Raw genomic sequence first — 19,395 nt, forward strand, 5'->3', positions numbered from 1 at the left:
TTTTTTTCAGTTGATTCCGCCTCACGAGTTGTATCCTTTTACGAGAGTGTCTATTATCAGTTTTATTGTTACTTTGTAGATTGACTCGACGTTTTCGGAGTAACGGTCTCCCAGGGTCATTTTCACTGCTTCCAGGAATGGTTTTTCAATTTTCTGAAACAAACAAATATTATTGTGAGGTTTATCGATGTGGTGTGCGGTCGCAAGTGTAATTTGGACGTTACTGATCATATTTAGTCTAAGTATGCTCGCCTGTTTTGTCTGTCAGAAGACGGTAAAATTCGTGAAAATAATATATATATTTTAATAGAAACATTCATTGGCATATCGTGACAGTTTTGATAGAGCGATTATTAACAATCTATCCAGATAACTGATTTGCCCCATTTTTTTTTCCATTTAAAATACGTAAAATACATACACACTCATTCTTACGTAGCATATTCATTATTGTCAATTTTGCATCATTTGAATAATTATATATTACCAATTTTCGTAAATGTATGAAGAATTTCATGGAATATTATCACAAATTATGGGGAAATGTCCATGAGGTTGAGTGGTAGAAAAGATAACGTCTACACACGCATGCCACACCTCACGAAGTTATAAAAGGGACTTGACTTCATAGCCTAATCCGCTCGGACTAATGGATTTAATAATTAAACTGAAGTATATCTTTCGATACTTCGAAAGGTGATGTTGAGGTGGGAGGTTGGTGTCCTAGCGGATCGAGGTATCGTGCTCAAGTGGTAGAGTAGCCGCGTATTTAGCCAAAGGTCGTGGGTTCGAGTCCCGCTCGTGACACTGACGTTTTTATCTCAACCAATACCTTTCATAAATATTAATTAATTTAAAAAAGATAATTGGTCAATCGGACCGCGAACTGTAATGGATGTAATAATTAAACTGAAGTATATCTGCTCGAAAGCTCTCCGTGACCATTTCATTTGTTCGCCGAGAATCAAATAGATTACACGAGTTTGAAATATGGCAAATAGGAGAGAAAATTCGAAAGGTGAGGTTGGTGTCCTAGCGGATCGAGGTCATGATAGTTCAAGTGGCAGAGTAGCTGCGTATTTAGCCAAAGGTCGTGGGTTCGAGTCCCGCTCGTGACACTGACGTTTTTATCTCAACCAATACCTTTCATAAATATTAATTAATTTAAAAAAGATAATTGGTCAATCGGACCGCGAACTGTAATGGATGTAATAATTAAACTGAATATATCTGCACGAAAGCTCTCCGTGGCCATTTCATTTGTTCGCCGAGAATCAAATGGATTACACGACGTTTGAAATATGGCAAATAGGAGAGAAAATTCGAAAGGTGAGGTTGAGGTGGGAGGTTGGTGTCCTAGCGGATCGAGGTCACGATAGTTCAAGTGGCAGAGTAGCTGCGTATTTAGCCAAAGGTCGTGGTTCGAATCCCGCTTATGACACTGACGTTTTTATCTCAACCAATACCTTTTATAAATATTAATTAATTGACTAATGATAGGTAAATGTTCATGAGGATAAGTAGTAACAAAGATAACGCCGACATACGCAACCCACCCCTCACGACCTTATAAAAGAGACTTGAATTCATAGAAAGCACCCAGATCCACTATTGATGATGAGTAAATGCCTATGTGCTTGAGTAGTGACAAAGTCAACACATGCACCTCACCCGTCACACACATGCTTTAATGAAAGCCACATGAATTTATATAAATCGCTGATGATGGGAAAGTGCTGAAAGGCCAACCCAGAGAGAACAGGGAGACCAAAATGGTCGGTAACGGCCAAATTACTAAAAGTATTGATATCATAGCAGTACAAAGAACATTATTATAAAATGTAAAATAAAGTTAGTTTAGTTTTGATTGTGAAAATTAACAAACATATCAATTATGTACTAATTATGTAATACAAAAAAAGACTAATAATGGCACATGATTTCTTTTATAATCCGAATTATGAAATGCGTTCACTGGGCATCCAGGAAGTGCATTCTGATTATTGTTCGCGACGCGGTTTGTAACGCTCAACGTGACAGTTGGGGATAAAGTTTCGACTTTAAAACTTTTTAACCTTTTATACTTGAATAAACGGTTGTGAAGTAGGATATAATAGTGCTTATTAAACTCCAAATTTTATTTTTGTTGATTGTATCCAGCAGAAATATGTGAACAGATATATATGTATATATGTATATATATATATATATATATATATTTCCCTTTGCAAGACGGATTTGAAGGTGTTTGTATTTATGGATTCTTAAGCAAAGTGCACTACGTAAATGTAAAGAAAGTTTTATTGATCCAGCCACTTGTATTGCAGGTCATGTCAAACGGGGTAATTTACCGGAGGCATCTATCAGGCCGTGTGCCCTGTATGTGTCGAATTAAAGCATAAATCTCCCTCCCTGCAAGATCCTTTCAAAGGGTCGATACCAGTGATTTGTGCACACGGTTTGGTGCACACCAGGTTTTCGAGGATCGTTACATTATCGAACTGTCAGGGCTCTCAAGAACAAGTTAATATGTCGGGCGCGCGGCAGACATCGTTTCTTTCGGTTGACTTGGCCAAGAAATTGCACGAAACATACCTTTAAGGAAGATGAAAATACGGCTATGTGGAAAATTAAAATCGAAAGTTTCTTCTCTCCTTCTACACTCTTTGCTCTTTTAATCATTAACAAATTCACAATAAGCTTAATTCAACAAAGTTTTGAAATCCATTGCCCTTTGACGTTTATATTTTTGTTTTGCATAATAAAATCTGCTTTAAATGTAAGGATTTTAATTTTGCCTCTAACAATCAATCTAAGCTTTTAAATCCATGTTTGGTGTTATTTTTTACATCTACAGCCTGCCCAACCCTTCTGTAAAATTTCAAACTGCCATACAAACCGCAATTGCCGAATGGATCATGTTAAAAACTCAACTGGTGGAACAACACACCAAACAGATACAGGCAAGCGATTTCACAAAACTTACTACAGAGACCTGGTTCAGCAATGCCGGACAATATAATGTGCCATTGCTTTTTGTTAACATTATTAACTTTGTCATTTGAAAATATTCAGACGAAATGATCATTTTTCCAAGACAAAGAGGGGAAACAATAGTACACAACGTTAACAATAACACCATAAAAATAGTAAACAAAGGTGCAGGACAAGGAGGTTTCTGCGCGTGCAAATAAGATAAAACTAGTAGAGATAATTGAGAAGTTAATCATGGGCGCTGATAAAAGGTAGTCAAGATATTAAGGTAAAATCAACACGATGGACGCAGAGCCAAGTCATACCCATGGCCTGAGTCGACTGGACCTCGCACAGCTAGGCTACATTGCGACATATGCGACTCAAAACAAGACCACCTCCGTAGTTTCTGCCAAGACGAAGTACATAGATGCCACTGTAAAGGCCTGGTTAGAAAAAGACTTCTACTACCGGGCAAAAAAAGCTTATTATATTATAACTGAACGATTGGGTTATGGAGGCTAAGAGAAAGCTCGGTTCTTGATCTAAATCTGTTGGAACTCGTCCAGTCCAATGATCATGTCGATATGCCAGGTAAGTCTCGGTTAAACTGACTCGCCTTACATGCACCTGCTGAATCGAACCTGAATAAAACTGGGGTTTATTGCCCAATCTATTGTTACTCGGTTATTCATTTCATAATCGAAGCAGCTTAATAGAAATTTGAACATCTTGAAAGTGGCAGCGGACATACGTAAGTTCTGCCAAGAAGAAGGTGAAACCTCAGTATATACATGTAATAGTAAAGGATTGCCCAGAGGTTAGAGCTCACATGCAAAAGAAAATCTCAAAACAAGAAAATATAACTGCGGAGTCACTATCAATACAATGGAAACAATCCATATCTATAAAATATCTGTAAAAAAGCTACATCACAATATTCCTATCCGATGGACTCAGAATAAAAAATCTTAAGCTACCGCTTACAGAGGTACTCTTTCCTTGATTCAATTGGAACGTGCCCAGTAAGTTGTTCATGAAAGCATCGCCTAATCTTACTTCAAACCTGCTAAATCAAAGCTAAGACAACTAAGTTTTATTGCATTTGGTTAATTGAATCATTGTCATCTTAACACAAACTTGAAATATCAAATGACAAAAAAATAGCCAAGAAGAAGAAACCTCAGATCATAAATGTTACAGTAAAGACCAGACAAGAGATTTTTAGTCAAGGGTAAAGCAAGCTCAATCCAGCAAAGTATAAATTAAGAGTCACTATCAGTGTATTTTTGTAGCTTTGATGATGATTTTATAAATCGAAACTAGTTGGACAAAATGAAATTTCATTTAAAATTTCCTTTGTAACAAATCGTGGAAAGAGAGACAGGAAAAAATAACAGGTCATTATCAGGGTAATGGAGGTTCATAAAAGGTCAATAGGTAGATAGCTATAAAAACAGCTCTAAAATTATATTTCAATAGGTGTGGTGATTAGTGACCGTTAATCAATAATTATTAAGAAAGAAAGAAATTCAGAATCTATATATTTCAATATGATGGATACAGAGCAAGAGATGTTTAACCACCTCACATTGATCCTTCATTTGATTCGTCAAGAATGACTCGCCTAAACTTGCTTCAGACTTGACATACCAAAGCCGAAGAAAGTTCACGATCATTGCATGCCTATTAATGAAAATATTGCCAGCTCTTAGCCCCTTGATAATATTGGGAATGATAGAAAACAGGTTCTGTCAGATTTTATATGCCTGGAAGGAAAGAACTGAATAATAATCTAAAATCAGCAACAACAGCCGGACGAGGTGAACGTGTGATTACTGACAAGGGTGTATAAAGGATCACAGCCTCAGCATAACCAAACTTTTCTTTACGTAGGATGAATGTTTATCGATTTCACATACAATCAAATGGATCGAAACCAATAGGACTGCTTCTTATATATATTAGGATGATACCTTACATAAGTCCTAGTGTGAATTTTCATCAGGGTTATCCAACTTGTTTCCACGTAAACAGACTGAATATTGTTAGGGAAAACAAAAGCATTCCGAACTACAGAGGAAATGAATGAGTATTTATTTAGTTTAATTGAAATTGGATTTTTTTAAAGTCGAAATATGCAATCTATAGAGGAGTTGGAATCCGGTGTTATTATTAATTCATCATATTGATGATTTACTGTAAGATGTATTTGTGAATGAGAGGAGAATTTACGGCTAAAATAATAATTTCAAATGTAAGTGAGGTCGTTCAGGGTTACCTATACGACCTTCACCGTCTTTATAGCGCAATTGCGATTTTTATAGACGACCTCATAACCCGCCAAACAGATGACTACGGGCCAGGAAACTTTGTGATAATTGGAATTTGAAAGTCAACTTGCACAAACCTAAGACGATATTTGTGCAGAAAATAAGAGGAGAAAGCCGAAGTAAGCTTAAGACACCACTATACACATGCTTAAAGGTAACTAAGTACTCCAAACCACACAAGTTCCACACAGCTGATTCAGTTACAGCGGTAAATATTATCGAAATGTAATAATGAATGGTAATATTGCGCTGTAGGACAAGGAGAATATAGTAACTCAAAATCAATAAGGACTGTGGAGAACAGCAAACAGAATTTTTATTTAATTGCCTTGTTTATTTAATGCCTTGTTAATTAACTTAGTGTCATTTAATAATTTTTATGATTACCCTTAGTAACTATGCCATTTTATTTTACTACATTAAAAAATGATGTTTTAATCTCTTTTGTATATTTACGACGCCTTAGTTGTTAAGTATAGTAAATATATTAAAATTGAAAAATCGAAGAATATCGATTACGAAAATATCAAAAACATAGGACGGAGTAGGAAAATCAGTTTTGCTAATATATTTGGCAATGTCTGGAGAATTTGTCAGGGCTGGTTATAAGGCCTGCGGCAAGTTCCAGAACCGAAAAGATGAAGATTGATCCAAGAAGATCGGGAAGAAAAAAATTATCGCAAGATGTTCGTCTCTTCCACGACCATCCAAATCGAACTAACTAGCCTGGAGAAAAGTGGAGCCTGAAGTAGGTATCACAATTATTTTGTCATTCGTTTTATGTGTTTTTTCAATTTTATTTAAGATTTAATAAAAATATCCTGAAGATGTGCTATCTTTGTCTCATGTCAAAATAATACTTTACTGACAGATAATTACCATCCATTTAAAATGTAATAAAAAATATTTACTTATGATTAAAAAATTAATGAAAACAATAACATTTAAATAAAAAAGAGATGTTTGACCTAATCTGAATCCATCTCTTCTTACATAAATTGTAGTGGTGGGTTTTATTTAAGTTTTATTTAATAATAAAATTTAAAAAGGAGGGAAAATTCGAAAGGTTGTAGGTTAAGATGATGAGTTGGTGTCCGGGTGGATCGAGGTCACGATAGCTCAAATGGTTAGAGCAGCAGCGTACTTAGCCGAATGTCGTGGGTTCGAATCCCGCTCGTGACTCTAGCATTTTCATTTCAACCAAGACCTTACATAAAAAGAATAATCAAATGAGAGAAGTAATTTGGTCAATCTGACCACTAATCATAATGAATTTAATCAAATTTAACATATACCCAAACTATTAAGTTAACTTTTTTTTTGTCCCCGGGCCTTAAATGTCTCTGCGTTATCTCGTGACATTGTTAGAGTGTTATTTGAGGCAAAAGCATGCAGTTGGTCAACATCAATGGATGAAGGACGACCGAAGCACTTTGCCTCTTCCAAATCACAATTTCCGCTTCTGAACCGAGAATCCACTTCCGGACAGTGTTTTCTCCTAAAACGTTAGTCCCAGTCTGGAATAGGAGTGTGGGTTGCGCTTTTCTCTCTGCAGTAATAAAAAAACTCGTCAAAATCCGAAAATGCACTATTGTTTTCGGCCATTTTTCATTGTGCGATGTTACGATAATGTAAATAAACAATAGACGGATTTAAACATCATCTTTCTGTAGCGGTCATTGGTGACAGTATCCCCGAACGGTCCTAATATAAGATTACAAGGGGAGGTTTTGTTTTATTTCTTAATTAAAAAACAAGTGGGATTATATTGCGTCATCGGGCAATAATTGACTTGTCCTTTTTATATAGCAATCTAGAATAGAAAAGGTTCTACTAATGAAAAACAACGTTGGACTGGAACTGTGCTCGCAGGACTCCCTTTAAATACGGAGCAACTTCTCTTACTTTTTACCTTCTCAATTAAATTACTTGCAATTTAACTGGAAGGATTAAACCAAAACAAAAACAAAAGATATCCTCTTTATTTTACCCTCCGACGTGGTATAATTCCATTCCTATAGTAAACCACGTCCGCTACCTCAGGCCGTTTATCGACGAAAGACTGAGTTCGAATCCACATACAAAAGGAAAAAAAGCAGGAACTGAGTAGATATTACATAACACTCACGATTTCTAGAAAAGCGATCAAAACTGACGCTGCATAATAAACGACTGATATTCGAGACGAAAATAAACCGCATTTGGACATACTGCCTCGAACTGTGGGGTTTAACTAAAGATCCAGATTATTGGGTGGGGGATTATCCCGTAGGTTGAGATGGAGTGTTGGTGTGCGAGTGGATAAAAGTCACGATAGCAGAAGTAGTTAGAGCAGCGGCGTATTGAGCCGAACGTTGTGGGTTCGAATCCCGTTCGTGACACTAACTTTTTCATTTCAACCAATACATTACATAAAGATTAATTAATAGAAAGAAGTTATTTGGTCAGCTGAACCATGAAATATAATGGATTTAATAATCTTAATATTCCTTTTGAGAAAGATGTCATAAAATCTCGATACGTAATATTCCACAACTCAATTTAATTCTTAGTTTTAAACCTAACACCCCAAAATATTTTCAGTATTAGAAGTCGTGACCTTTTCATTTACGAACACTCCTGATCAAGGTATTTTCTCGAAGAAGAAAATAAATTTAGTTGCCACTGCCAAGCTTTCGACCTGTTTTAACATCATCATCAGGGCCTATATTAATTTCACATTACAAAAACCAATTTATACAATTGATATAACAATCAATAAAATTATGTAGAATTTACAAAACAACCTTAAATATACCTACAGATTTATGTTTTTACAGGTGATCTCAAATTGCCTTGAAGACCGATTCAGTTCTAATTGCCAAGGACCGTAACAGTATTGCAACCTTATCCTACAGTCTTTGTCAATGTTGGGACAATCAATTGGACAAATATGTTTTTCTTAATGTGAAATTAATATAGGCCCTGATGATGACCTTAAAATAGGTCGAAAGCTTGGCATTAGCAACTAAATTTGCTTTCTTCTTCTTCGAGCCATACTTTGATCAGGAGTGTTCTACCCCAAACTATCCCCAATAATCCCTCAAGGGTAGACTGCTAGAAATGTCACCACAAGGGTGATTCTTCGCACCCTACTGCCAAATTTTGTACATTTTGTATTAGGAAATATTGTTGTAATTTATTTTAAAATTTGTACATATCGCCGATTTTACTTGTGGTATAAACAAAAATAAATATTGTTAAAAAAATTACAGAAACATTAAACTCTCTATTTTACCATTTTATGCATGTGAGAATAAATTATTCTGTATTTTTTGTTATTTTAACCCGTGCTTTGTTAACTAAAATATAGTTAAACAAATAAAAATAACCATTACTTAAGCAGTAGGTTATAAATTTACAACACGCTTTACTTCATCTTAGGCGAGATAATTTCATACATTTAGCTAATACGATGAGGTTATGAGCAATATCTGGTTAATGTAGTAATACATAACGTGTGATATTAGGCAAGATCCTGCTAAACAAATTAACGTGTTTCCTCCCCCACGTTAATACGTGGGTTGTATTTTGCTTAAGCTGAACTTAAGCTGAATAACATATGTTTCTTGTGTTTTTGCTACGTAGGTACTACCAATCCTCCATTTCGTTCCTTTCAACTTCGTCGTAGTTTTTAAAACTTGCCATTTCTAGTCTCGGTATACAAATGTTGCCATTTGTTATTAATGAGGTTAGGTGCCAATTGCGGTTTTCTTAATTTTCAAAACCTGAGATATGAAAGGCTAAGGTTCTTTAATATCACTCCTTTTTTGCACTTAAGAGAGAGACATCAAATTATTTCCTCCTGTTACAATTTTCTAAATATATTATCCTTGTATCTCATTGGTGGCAGATTCCATGCTGCCTTGTAGACGTATGAAGTTTCTTACAACAGATGAAACTATAACCTCTTCTCTTATAAAAGAATTTATTTTTATTTGCAGGAAGTATTTTCTACTAGTTCCTTCCATACTAACTGTTCCTTCAATACTACATGTTATTTCAATTAATTAATCTTTATGTAAGGTATTGGTTGATATAAAAAAGCTAGTGTCATGAGCGGGATTCGAACCCGCTGCTCTACACTTGAGTGTCGTATTTAGCCGAAAGTCGTGGGTTCGAATCCCGCTCATAACACTAGTTTTTTTCATTTCAACCAATAACTTACATAAAGATTAATTAATTGAAAGAAGTTATTTGGTCAATCGGACCACGAAATATAATGGACTACATGTTATGTAAAATTATAGCGTTTATTATATAGTAAGATTGTATTTTTTTAAAACTCTAGGATATGAAGGATATTGTAAATTTTCTTTTCATACAAGAGCTTTCAATAATACAGGTTAATAAAATTATCAAATGTTTTATTACATTTAATATTTCCGGAAGGTTATTACAACAGTTCTTAGCACACAAGAGCTTTCAATATTACAAGTTAAGGGGCGTCGGTGGCGGCAAAAGTTTAGGCGTTGACCCGGCGCTCATCACTGTAAGGTAAAGGTCCCGGGTTCGAATCCAGCAGCCCTGCATTCCAACCCGACATACTTACAAATGGGCTTTTTTTTTTAAACACCGGCACCCTGAGGGTTTATATGACCTTTGCTGTTGCGAACCCTCGTAAAATTAAAAAATATATATATATTACAAGTTAAAAAAGTGTAATATTATGATTATAGCAGGTTATAATCTTGCAGGTAGGATATTATAACGTGCCTTAATCTGTAAGAGGTTTCAGTACTGCAGGTTACGTAAAATTATAATCTTTTGATTATATAGTAGGCTACAATCTCGAGGGAAGCATATATCGTTCCTTAACATCCAACAGGTTTCAATACCACAGGTTATGTAAAATTATAATCTTTTGATTATATACTAGCTTACAATCTTGAGGGAAGGATATAACTTTCCTTAACATGCAAGGGGTTTCAGTAGTACGGAGTAGATTGGGGTTCGCTTCCTGGTAGAGAATTCTAAGAAATTTGGAATTTTATGTAAGAATAATTTGATAAAAGAATTGTGCAGTGGTTTTGAAATCTCATCCGTGACATTCAAAGTTGGACGTTAAGTCTTTCTGTAAGACAGAAATTACTTTACTTTTCTTTACATTTTTCATTTATAGCATTTGAACCATCTTGCGTCTGTCAGCGCTATTTGGAACTTCATGGCCAAAACAGAGTTTTTTATGATATCGGTTTGCAATGGCATTGAAGAGACAGATCCAATAGCTGCATCCAATCACAGTACTGATCGAGGGCCATCATTCAATTGCAAATGTAAAATTTAATTTAAAATCAATTGTTTGTATAATGTTGGTAATTGCTATGTAATAATAAGTTCATTCTCTTGTATATATTATTAATCACGCTATCAAATTGACTAAAATCGATGTTATCGATCTATCAGTATACAACAAGTGACGTTTCTTGAAATCATTCTAATTTAGTTTCATCATTACATCGTAGGAATAAGGATCGATCATATGAGACATTTAAAGAAACAGGGCCAGTTTATTTTATTTGTTACACGAAATAAGGTACTACTCTCTAAAACAGATACAGTGATATAAATAATAAACGTGGGGTGATTTAGATTCACTTTTTGTAAATGATGATTATACTCACTGATTCACAAATATGTTAATAGAACCATCATGTACAAAAAGTAATATATATATATATATATATATATATATATATATATAAATAGTAATATATAACATGTAATAAAATATATATATATTAAAGCGATTTCCGGTAGAGATACACGAATCGGCAAACTTTTGGTACAATGTAACATGTAACATTAGTCACAGACTAAAGCTGCATGGAAATGGAGACAAGGATGTTATGAAAAAGCCAAACATTACCACACAGACCTCAAACAGAAATTTCTCGAAAATAAATATAGTTGAAAGTGGCAGAGAGATTAATAACAATAAAAAATAATTAATTAAGGTTTTTAGTTGAAATGAAAAAAGTTAATGGCACGAGCGTGATTCGAACCCACGATCTTCGCCTAGATACACCGCTGCTCTACCACTTGAGCTATCGTGACCTCGATCCACTCGGAGGACATCAACTTCCTATCTCAACCCCACCTTATGAGTTTTCCCTCCTTTTTGCCATTTTTCAAATGCAGAGTAATCGGATTGGATTCTCGACGACAAATGAAATGGCCACGGAGAACTTTAGTGAAGTGTACTTCATTTTAATTCATTAAATTCACTAATTTCGTGGTCCGCTTGGCCAATTAATATATTACAATTAATGAAGGTTTTTAGTTGAGATGAAAAATTGTCGTCGAGAATCCAATCCGATTACACGAATTTTGAAAAATGGCAAAAAGGAGGGAAAACTCATAAGGTGGGGTTGAGATAGGAAATTGATGTCCGAGTAGATCAAAGTCACGATAGCTCAAGTGGTAGAGCAGCGGCGTATCTAGCCGAAGATCGTGGGTTCGAATCCCGCTCGTGCCATTAACTTTTTTTCATCTCAACTAAAAACTTAATTAATTGTACTGTATTAATTGGTCAAGCGGACCACGAAATTAGTGAATTTAATAAAAAATAATACCACGTAGGATATTACAGAAGACATTATTTGCTATTGCCATTCTATGCCCCTGAAGGCTGTTTAATAGTTAAATATCTTCGTATGTTCTTGCAAATTTTGAATGCTTTAATTACAGCTGAACATGTAAACAGGAGATGGAAGTATATTATTGTATGACTTCTTGAAGAACATATTTATCGTCAGCTATCAGAAACCGTACAGTTTTGTGTGATGAGTTTCTTCCATTTTGCTAAATTCGTTCGAGAGCGCTTTCATGGTAGACGAACACTTGGCGTGTGAAATCTGGAAGGGAATCAAGATTGCCGTCATCATTGGATCTTCATGGAGCACGACATAGCTCCCGAAACAGCTATCACTGGTTAAATTAAGGAAAAAACTAGACGTGTATAAATAGACGTTTATATTTACCCCGTCTATTATCACTTTTTGCGTTATTTCTTATCTTTTAAGGAGATTTTAAAAATTTCGTTCACTGTAGGTTAAATAGTTAAATAGTGAAAGAATTTATTTAGTCAAATTTTTGGTTACATTTTGCAATGGGATATATTATTTAGAAAAAATGGCGGATCACAAGTACTTCCTGCTATTAATTGATTGATAATAGACTCTAAATTAAATTAATTAAGGCTGAATTAAACTAAGTATTATAAAAATAATTGATAAAAAGAATCAACTAAAAAACGATTTAAATATTAAAAAACTCTAGAAAACAATCAATTTGGCTCAGCCTATTTCTGGACGATAGAGTTGGTTTAAAGTGAGGATCGAATGAGAAATTGACGCTAACCAAAGCTGGCGTTTTACAAGGAAGTATTCTAGGTCTAAACCTCTGCGCTACCTACATTCCTGATGTACACGTCCAAACACTCACAACCTACGCGGACAACACCGCAATCTTATCTACATTCCAATCCTATTCTAGTCACAAAAACAATCCAACAAGGTTGAACAATCTATATGATGCCACGATGTATATGAACAATAAAAAGGGAATTGCACAATGTTTAGATAGAAAAGTCGATGTCTCGGGGATCAAGTTGGCTAAGTCGGTTGGAGCGTCAGAGTGCATTTCCGAAGACCGCGGGTTCCAATCCCATCCGTGATGTTGACTTACAGTGACTCACAAATTCGTTCACAGCTGAATGCAAATTGGGTTATATCATTATTTACTTTACAAAACAATTGTAGGACACCAAATAAACGTAGTTTTTTAAATAATTTTATTTATCTTAACACAAAAAACACCCAAAAAATTAAATTGTTCCTTTATCATGATTATTAAAATAATATAAAAGAAATTACGGTGTGCGAACGATAATATGATTGTGTCATAGAAAGTCCTTTAATATTTTGTATGTACTCTTTTGGCTTTCAAAACTGCATCAGTCCTTCTGGGCATACTACGAGATTTCTGTACTGTTCTGGATCAATTAGGTCCCATTCAACTTGTGTTTTTTCCCAAAGTTGATCAAAGTTTGAAGCGTCTTCTGCAGCATCGGCTAAAGATTTTTTAGTTTTCCCTACAAGTGCTCAATTGGATTAAGGTTAGGTGACTGTGGGGGCTATTCCTTGACATTAAAACCCCGATCAGCAAGCCATTGTTTGGTCAGCTATGGTTTCTTCACTTTTCCCGTCGCTCTTAATCACGTAAACATCTCCTTGTTTCAGCACTGACATCCATATTATCATTATCACGCGGCCTACGCTGAATTTGGACAGCATTGTCAACCTTTCCTGATCGATAGGAGCGTAGATACAACGCCTTCTGGCCTCGGAAATTTTGTTTTATGACCACTCCTCTTCTTTTTAAAACAACTATCGTAAATTCCGGAAGAACTTTTAGGTTTTCTTATTACCCCAATAATAACAATTAATATTTTTTTGAAATTGCACGATAAGGAAGTCCTTCTTGTAGAGATTTTATTATTTGATCTTTCAAAAATGTTGAAAATGGCTTCATACAGTAATTAAACGGAATATATCATAACCATTAAGGAAAGAAAATATTTTCAATATGTAAGAAAAATAACTAAATTGATGATACCTGATAACAAATTTGAAACGAATTATTGAATGGTTTTTGCGAAATTTGCAATGAAGTAACCCGAGTCACAAAACTGTTCCCACGAAGACTCGTAATAAACTAGCTCAATTCAAAGGTATAAACGTAAATAAAGATTATTAGGGTGAATGTTTGTTTACCAACAGTTCAACGAACTCAATCCTATTGCTGTTGTCTGGATTAAAAAATATGGGATTTGCAAACTAGAGATAATAGAAAACTGTTTACTGATGTGAACAAATATGTGAGTCACTGTATATCTCAAATCTCGTGTTTTTACAGAATGAAACGGAAACCAATAAATCAACAATATTTGACTGAGTAATCATTGTATCCAAAACATGGACTTCGTAACGTGGTTTAAATTTTGAATAATGTCCCAAGAGAAATATCAACATTGTTGTGAATTCTCTGCGTATGTTCTCCACATATCAGAGCGTACGTTCAGTTTTGAATTGATCTATTCACGTTCAGGTGGTCTGAGGAGAGGGGGCCATGTTCCGAATCAGATAAACGGCGATGTCCTTTGCGAGATAAGAAGATTTGACTAAGGTCCGCCTACTCCCTCTGAAACCTACTTGTATTGATTCAGTCCTTCATGGAACAAGCGTGCATGAATGTATTCATTGCATGAATGAACAAACTTCTTATCTGCATACATATTTAATGTTTTTATTGGACGGCTGCCCTCGGGGATTTCGTATGCTGAGTGACAGAAAAACAACTCGTTACTTTGGAGATTCGCTGGTAAAGAACGCGTTACGTAACGTCACAAGTTTCATACCTTCTGATATTACTCACTTATAAAACGCTTGTAACTACTATTCAACGACTATAAAACAATTCTCAACTTTTTAAACGGTTTTTGGAAAAACTATTTTTTAAATAGGTACTTAGGAATTATTTTAAAGAGGAGAGTTGTTGGGAATGCCCATAGTTTTGTTGCCAGGCCTTCTGCGTAAAGTTAAGTTTAACTCATAACTTTAACTTTACTAATTTACCTGCAAGTGAACTTTCTCAAAGTTCAAAAACTGCAGTATCTCTTGTTAGAATATTCATAAGCCAAAGTAAGTATCGATTCCGAATATTTGTTTATGAAAATGCGAAATAAAACAGATATTTAAATTATGCCTAAAAAGTCGCGTTACAATGCGATATAGATCACTAAAATTGTACGCATACACTGACATAATTTTATCATCATTATATAAACTGTATGTATTAAGGAAAAACTTTATATTTAGTAATCGAGTTGATTATATTTTCATTTTAGAGTGGGTAAAGGAAATATTTTTCCTTTATCAAATGTCTGGTCTCAATATTGACACGATAAATTAAAGGCGGAGAAGGTGATGAGATCGTTTATTAAAGCGACGTGTCGGATTCCCTGGATGGAAAAGTGTATTATCTACACACAGAATGGTTAAATGGATCGAAAGCTAAGTGCGAAACTTTTGAAATTTGGATGGGATCAGTTCCTTGAAAAAAAGGGATGTTTAAGTCGTTGGGGATATGGAGGTGAATTAGTAAGGAGCATTAACAATACGCCCGAGTATTTATGATTAAAAAAATTGGATATGGATGGTTCGACGTAGTCCAGAGTGGTCGTACATATCTTGTAAACCAGTTAGTTGAGTTTTGGTGGTCGAAGCAGATTATCGTTTTACAAGTTGTCGTAGTTATCCAAATCTCTTGTTAAGTCGTCTGTTAAGTCCAATGTGAGGTTCGTCGTCATTAAGCTGTTTAAGTATATGTCCTAAGTATCTGACTTGAATGGAAGTAGGGAGCTCATTGTTGTTGTCGTACAAACTGTTTTTTCATCGTAAATGTACATTTTCCGCATCCACAATGTAAATCTTTCGTACACTTTACCGTCGGACGTTACCGATCATATGGTCGAGCCATCTATGCTTGTTTGGTCTGTCAAGGACAAAGACACACATCTTGATATTACCGATATCAGCCTTAATCATAAAATTCTCTATAAAAAAATAATGGATAAGACGAATTGTAATGTCGAATGATCGGTAGGTCTCGTCTACTCTACTGAACTCATAAAATCGTTATAGCCCAAGACATATTTTTTTAACAATGTAAGGAGAAGTGTACATTTGTTAAACAAGTAATTCATCAGAAATATTTGAATAATCTGCAAGTTTTAATGAAGGTGTATACTCCACGAAACCTTAACAAAGGAACTTGGTGTTTTTAAATTTAAATCTTCCAAATTCATCTTCCCTTTTGAATTTCTACATACGATTACAAACAAAATAGTGAATAAAATTATATAAATAACGTTCTGATCAGGAAATTATGAGACATAAAATGTTTTTTAGGATTTATTTTTCTTGTTTTTGTTTTTTTTTAATACAAAATTAAAACCTGTTTCTAAAAACAGTAATCTAGCTATTTGTTGTTGATATAGTTTTGGTTATAGTGTTTTATTACTTACACTTAAAATTGTGCTAGATAACAAAAAATGGAAGGGTTCAATATCCGTTAGGGACCCTACACCGGCTACAAAGGAGAAATAATTTAAAAATAGGGTTCCTGATAAACAAACTTCTTCCGTTCCTGGAGGTTCAACTATCAAGGGAAGATAAAACTTTTCAGAGAGAGAGAGGGTTGTGGCAATTAGGACTTAGGAGGGGTGTCGTGAGCTGACATTTACCAGAGAATCGTTTTTATCGGTCGACCATTCACGTAGAACACTATAACGCCACGGATCGTATAAATGCTAAAACAACTTCCGGTTATGGGTTTATTTTGAAAGTTCACATATATTTTCATATCAATACATGAAACGAACATCAGCTGAGAGAAGGCTGAGTAATTAATTGGCTCAATTTCTTACGCTGTTTTTAAGAAACCAGAGCACGGGGTGGTCCAGTTAATAATGAAGGGCGAGTGGATCATAAATGTGGCGTTTGTTTCTAAATTGCGAGGATTCGTATTCAGCATTGATTATACGGAAGTGGTTCGAACATAAAACGTTTTAATTGACAATTTTTTGCAACATAGTTTTCATTGGTATAAGAGGCATGAAAAATGGATGGCATAAAGAAACAACCAAGTTTAAGAACCGCGAATTGTACTAGACATTTCCAGCAACCCGATCATAGTGTTTATTCTATCAATTGAGTAAATGGTAACGTACACATTTACAAAACATTGAAATCAAATGTTGATAAAATAAAACATAGAATGTACAAAATTCTAATACAAAAATATTATAAATTTTGTACACTCTGGATTATTAGATATGACATATAACTTCAGAAAAAGATAAAAATTTGTGCATCAGTTCTTCTATAACACCAAAAATGAAAGAACTACAAAAAATAGTACATAAACCGAACATTTTTCAATTTACTATTTGCGCGACCAATTTTTTGATTAATTTATACTGCGGTACGTCAAGCTATAAATCAATCAGTATTTCAATCTCGACAAAGTTTGTACCAGGCTCCCCTCTTCGTTGAAACAGGTTTTCGTAGTGATTGGATTAATCAATCGCAATTGACTTTAAATAATTCATCTCCTTCAGAGGACAAGGGCGTTTTTCTTACTGAAATGCAAATAAAGAGAGCAAGCAGATGGTAAATTCAGGCATTTAATATTTCGTTCCAAAAAACGAAGGTTTTGTTTTAATTTTGTGCTTGTCCAAATATAATCTTTGCTTTGGACGGTTGTAACATCAAAATTGTCCGTATTTATTTAATAAGTGAATTTAGAGAAGACCCCATTTTAGATCCATAGGTGTTATAAATTTTCAAGCAGATGCGTTTAACGACTCGTAGGACTTCGCTTTACTTTCGAGTAAAATCATGCTTATTCGACAAAATGTACATAAATGAAATCACATGATAGTTGTTTAATAAATAAATATACCCCTGCCTATTAGCACTATTATTTATTTTAATACTTTTTCTTTTTCGGGCCGGTATTTCATTTGATAGTGGGTGAAACTAAAATAAATAAGTAAAGTCGTGAATAAACTATGATTATTCGGAGATCGTGGGATGCGGTCTGGTGTGACGTAGGTTTAGAAAACATTTTCTTTATCGTGCCTACGTTTCGATCTTTATTGAGATCATCTTCAGGGCCTGGGATTTATAAATATTGTTTAAATTTTACAAACACATGTAGGATGTTAAAAAATGAACTTATCCAATGCTAGAAATTTTATATTAAAAATAAAGAAAATAAAAATAAATAAAATCTCACGATCTCCGAATAATCATTGACTAACGGTCACTAAACACCACACATAAACTATGTTTTTTTTTTTTGGGGCGTTATGATCTATGCATATTAGCCATGGTGACAATTCTACCAACTATGATGTTCATGTCAAAAAAAACCTACATAGGGAAAAGTGTTCAATTTTTACACAAAAGTATAAACCAACATAAACATAAGTTAAAATTTATCATACAGATATATACATTTTTACATTTTTAAAAGTTAAATTACGTCGATCTGGCGATAAAATATTTGTGTACCGTCTAAAAGAACATTCTATTTCTACGGACGTAATGGGGCCCAATTGAAGGCTGCAATTACATTTGGAGTAAGAGGAATTTCTTTTTTACTCTGTTCCCCAATCAAAATAAGAGCAATCTCTCCCCAAAAATTTTAGAAATAGTCGTTTACCATGGCAGAGTACATTGTTGTGAGACGCACTGGGTTTCCTGTTGCTTAATTATTGCATGAAATGAATGTTAGATGCAATGAAAGCTAAATTTTGCAAATTGTAAGTATTTACATTTTTTCTTCTTTTTCTGGGGCTACAGCGTTTTTAGCAAAATTTTCAATGACGTACTTACGACAGAATGACGAATCTACAAGGAAAACTAATACTTTGATTGATTATAAAATTTTCAAGCATTGTATAAATTTTTTTTCTGATCTAAAATTTTATAGCATTGTATAAATCTAATTTTTTTCACATCCTACATGTATTTGTAATATTTAAACAATGTTTATAAATCCCAGGTCCTGAAGATGATTCCAATAAAGATCGAAACGTTGGCACGATAAAGAAAATATTTTTTTAAAATCTATGTCACAACAGACCGCCTCTCACGACCACCAAATAATCATCAAGTAACTGTCACTAAACACCACACATTAAATCTGATGTTCAAGTCAATATATCTAAAATGTTCTAAAAAGAATAGCACACCCTCTTGATAAAAGTACACACAAAATAAAACACATCATGAGCATCTCTTTTATCCGGACGCTTCCATGCTTTAAACGAATTGTAGACATAAAATCTAAGTCAACATCTTAGACCTTTAAAGGACGTATTTTATGAATACTTGGGAAACGTTTTTAAACACCTGAAGTTGGGTAACTACCATCAACTATCAGATAAGATAATTTTTGATTAAGTTGACTTATATCA

The 19,395-nt window shown here is 34.3% G+C and overlaps 1 protein-coding gene across 1 annotated transcript in view; it reads right to left on the reverse strand.

Annotated features, from left to right (window-relative positions):
* Positions 1-16: 16 nt before the first annotated feature.
* LOC106669007 (neuroglobin-like) overlaps positions 17-19,395 on the reverse strand; it is a 200,717-nt gene continuing 181,338 nt past the window's right edge. The window contains exon 3 of the mRNA XM_014398249.2: positions 17-153. Coding sequence (XP_014253735.1) covers positions 22-153 — 132 coding nt within the window. The 3' untranslated portion in view covers positions 17-21. The remainder of the gene's footprint in view (positions 154-19,395) is intronic.

Source organism: Cimex lectularius, unplaced genomic scaffold (assembly GCF_000648675.2).
Source record: "Cimex lectularius strain Harlan isolate CLEC.00 unplaced genomic scaffold, Clec_2.1 scaffold148, whole genome shotgun sequence".
Classification (NCBI taxonomy): Eukaryota; Metazoa; Arthropoda; class Insecta; order Hemiptera; family Cimicidae; genus Cimex; species Cimex lectularius.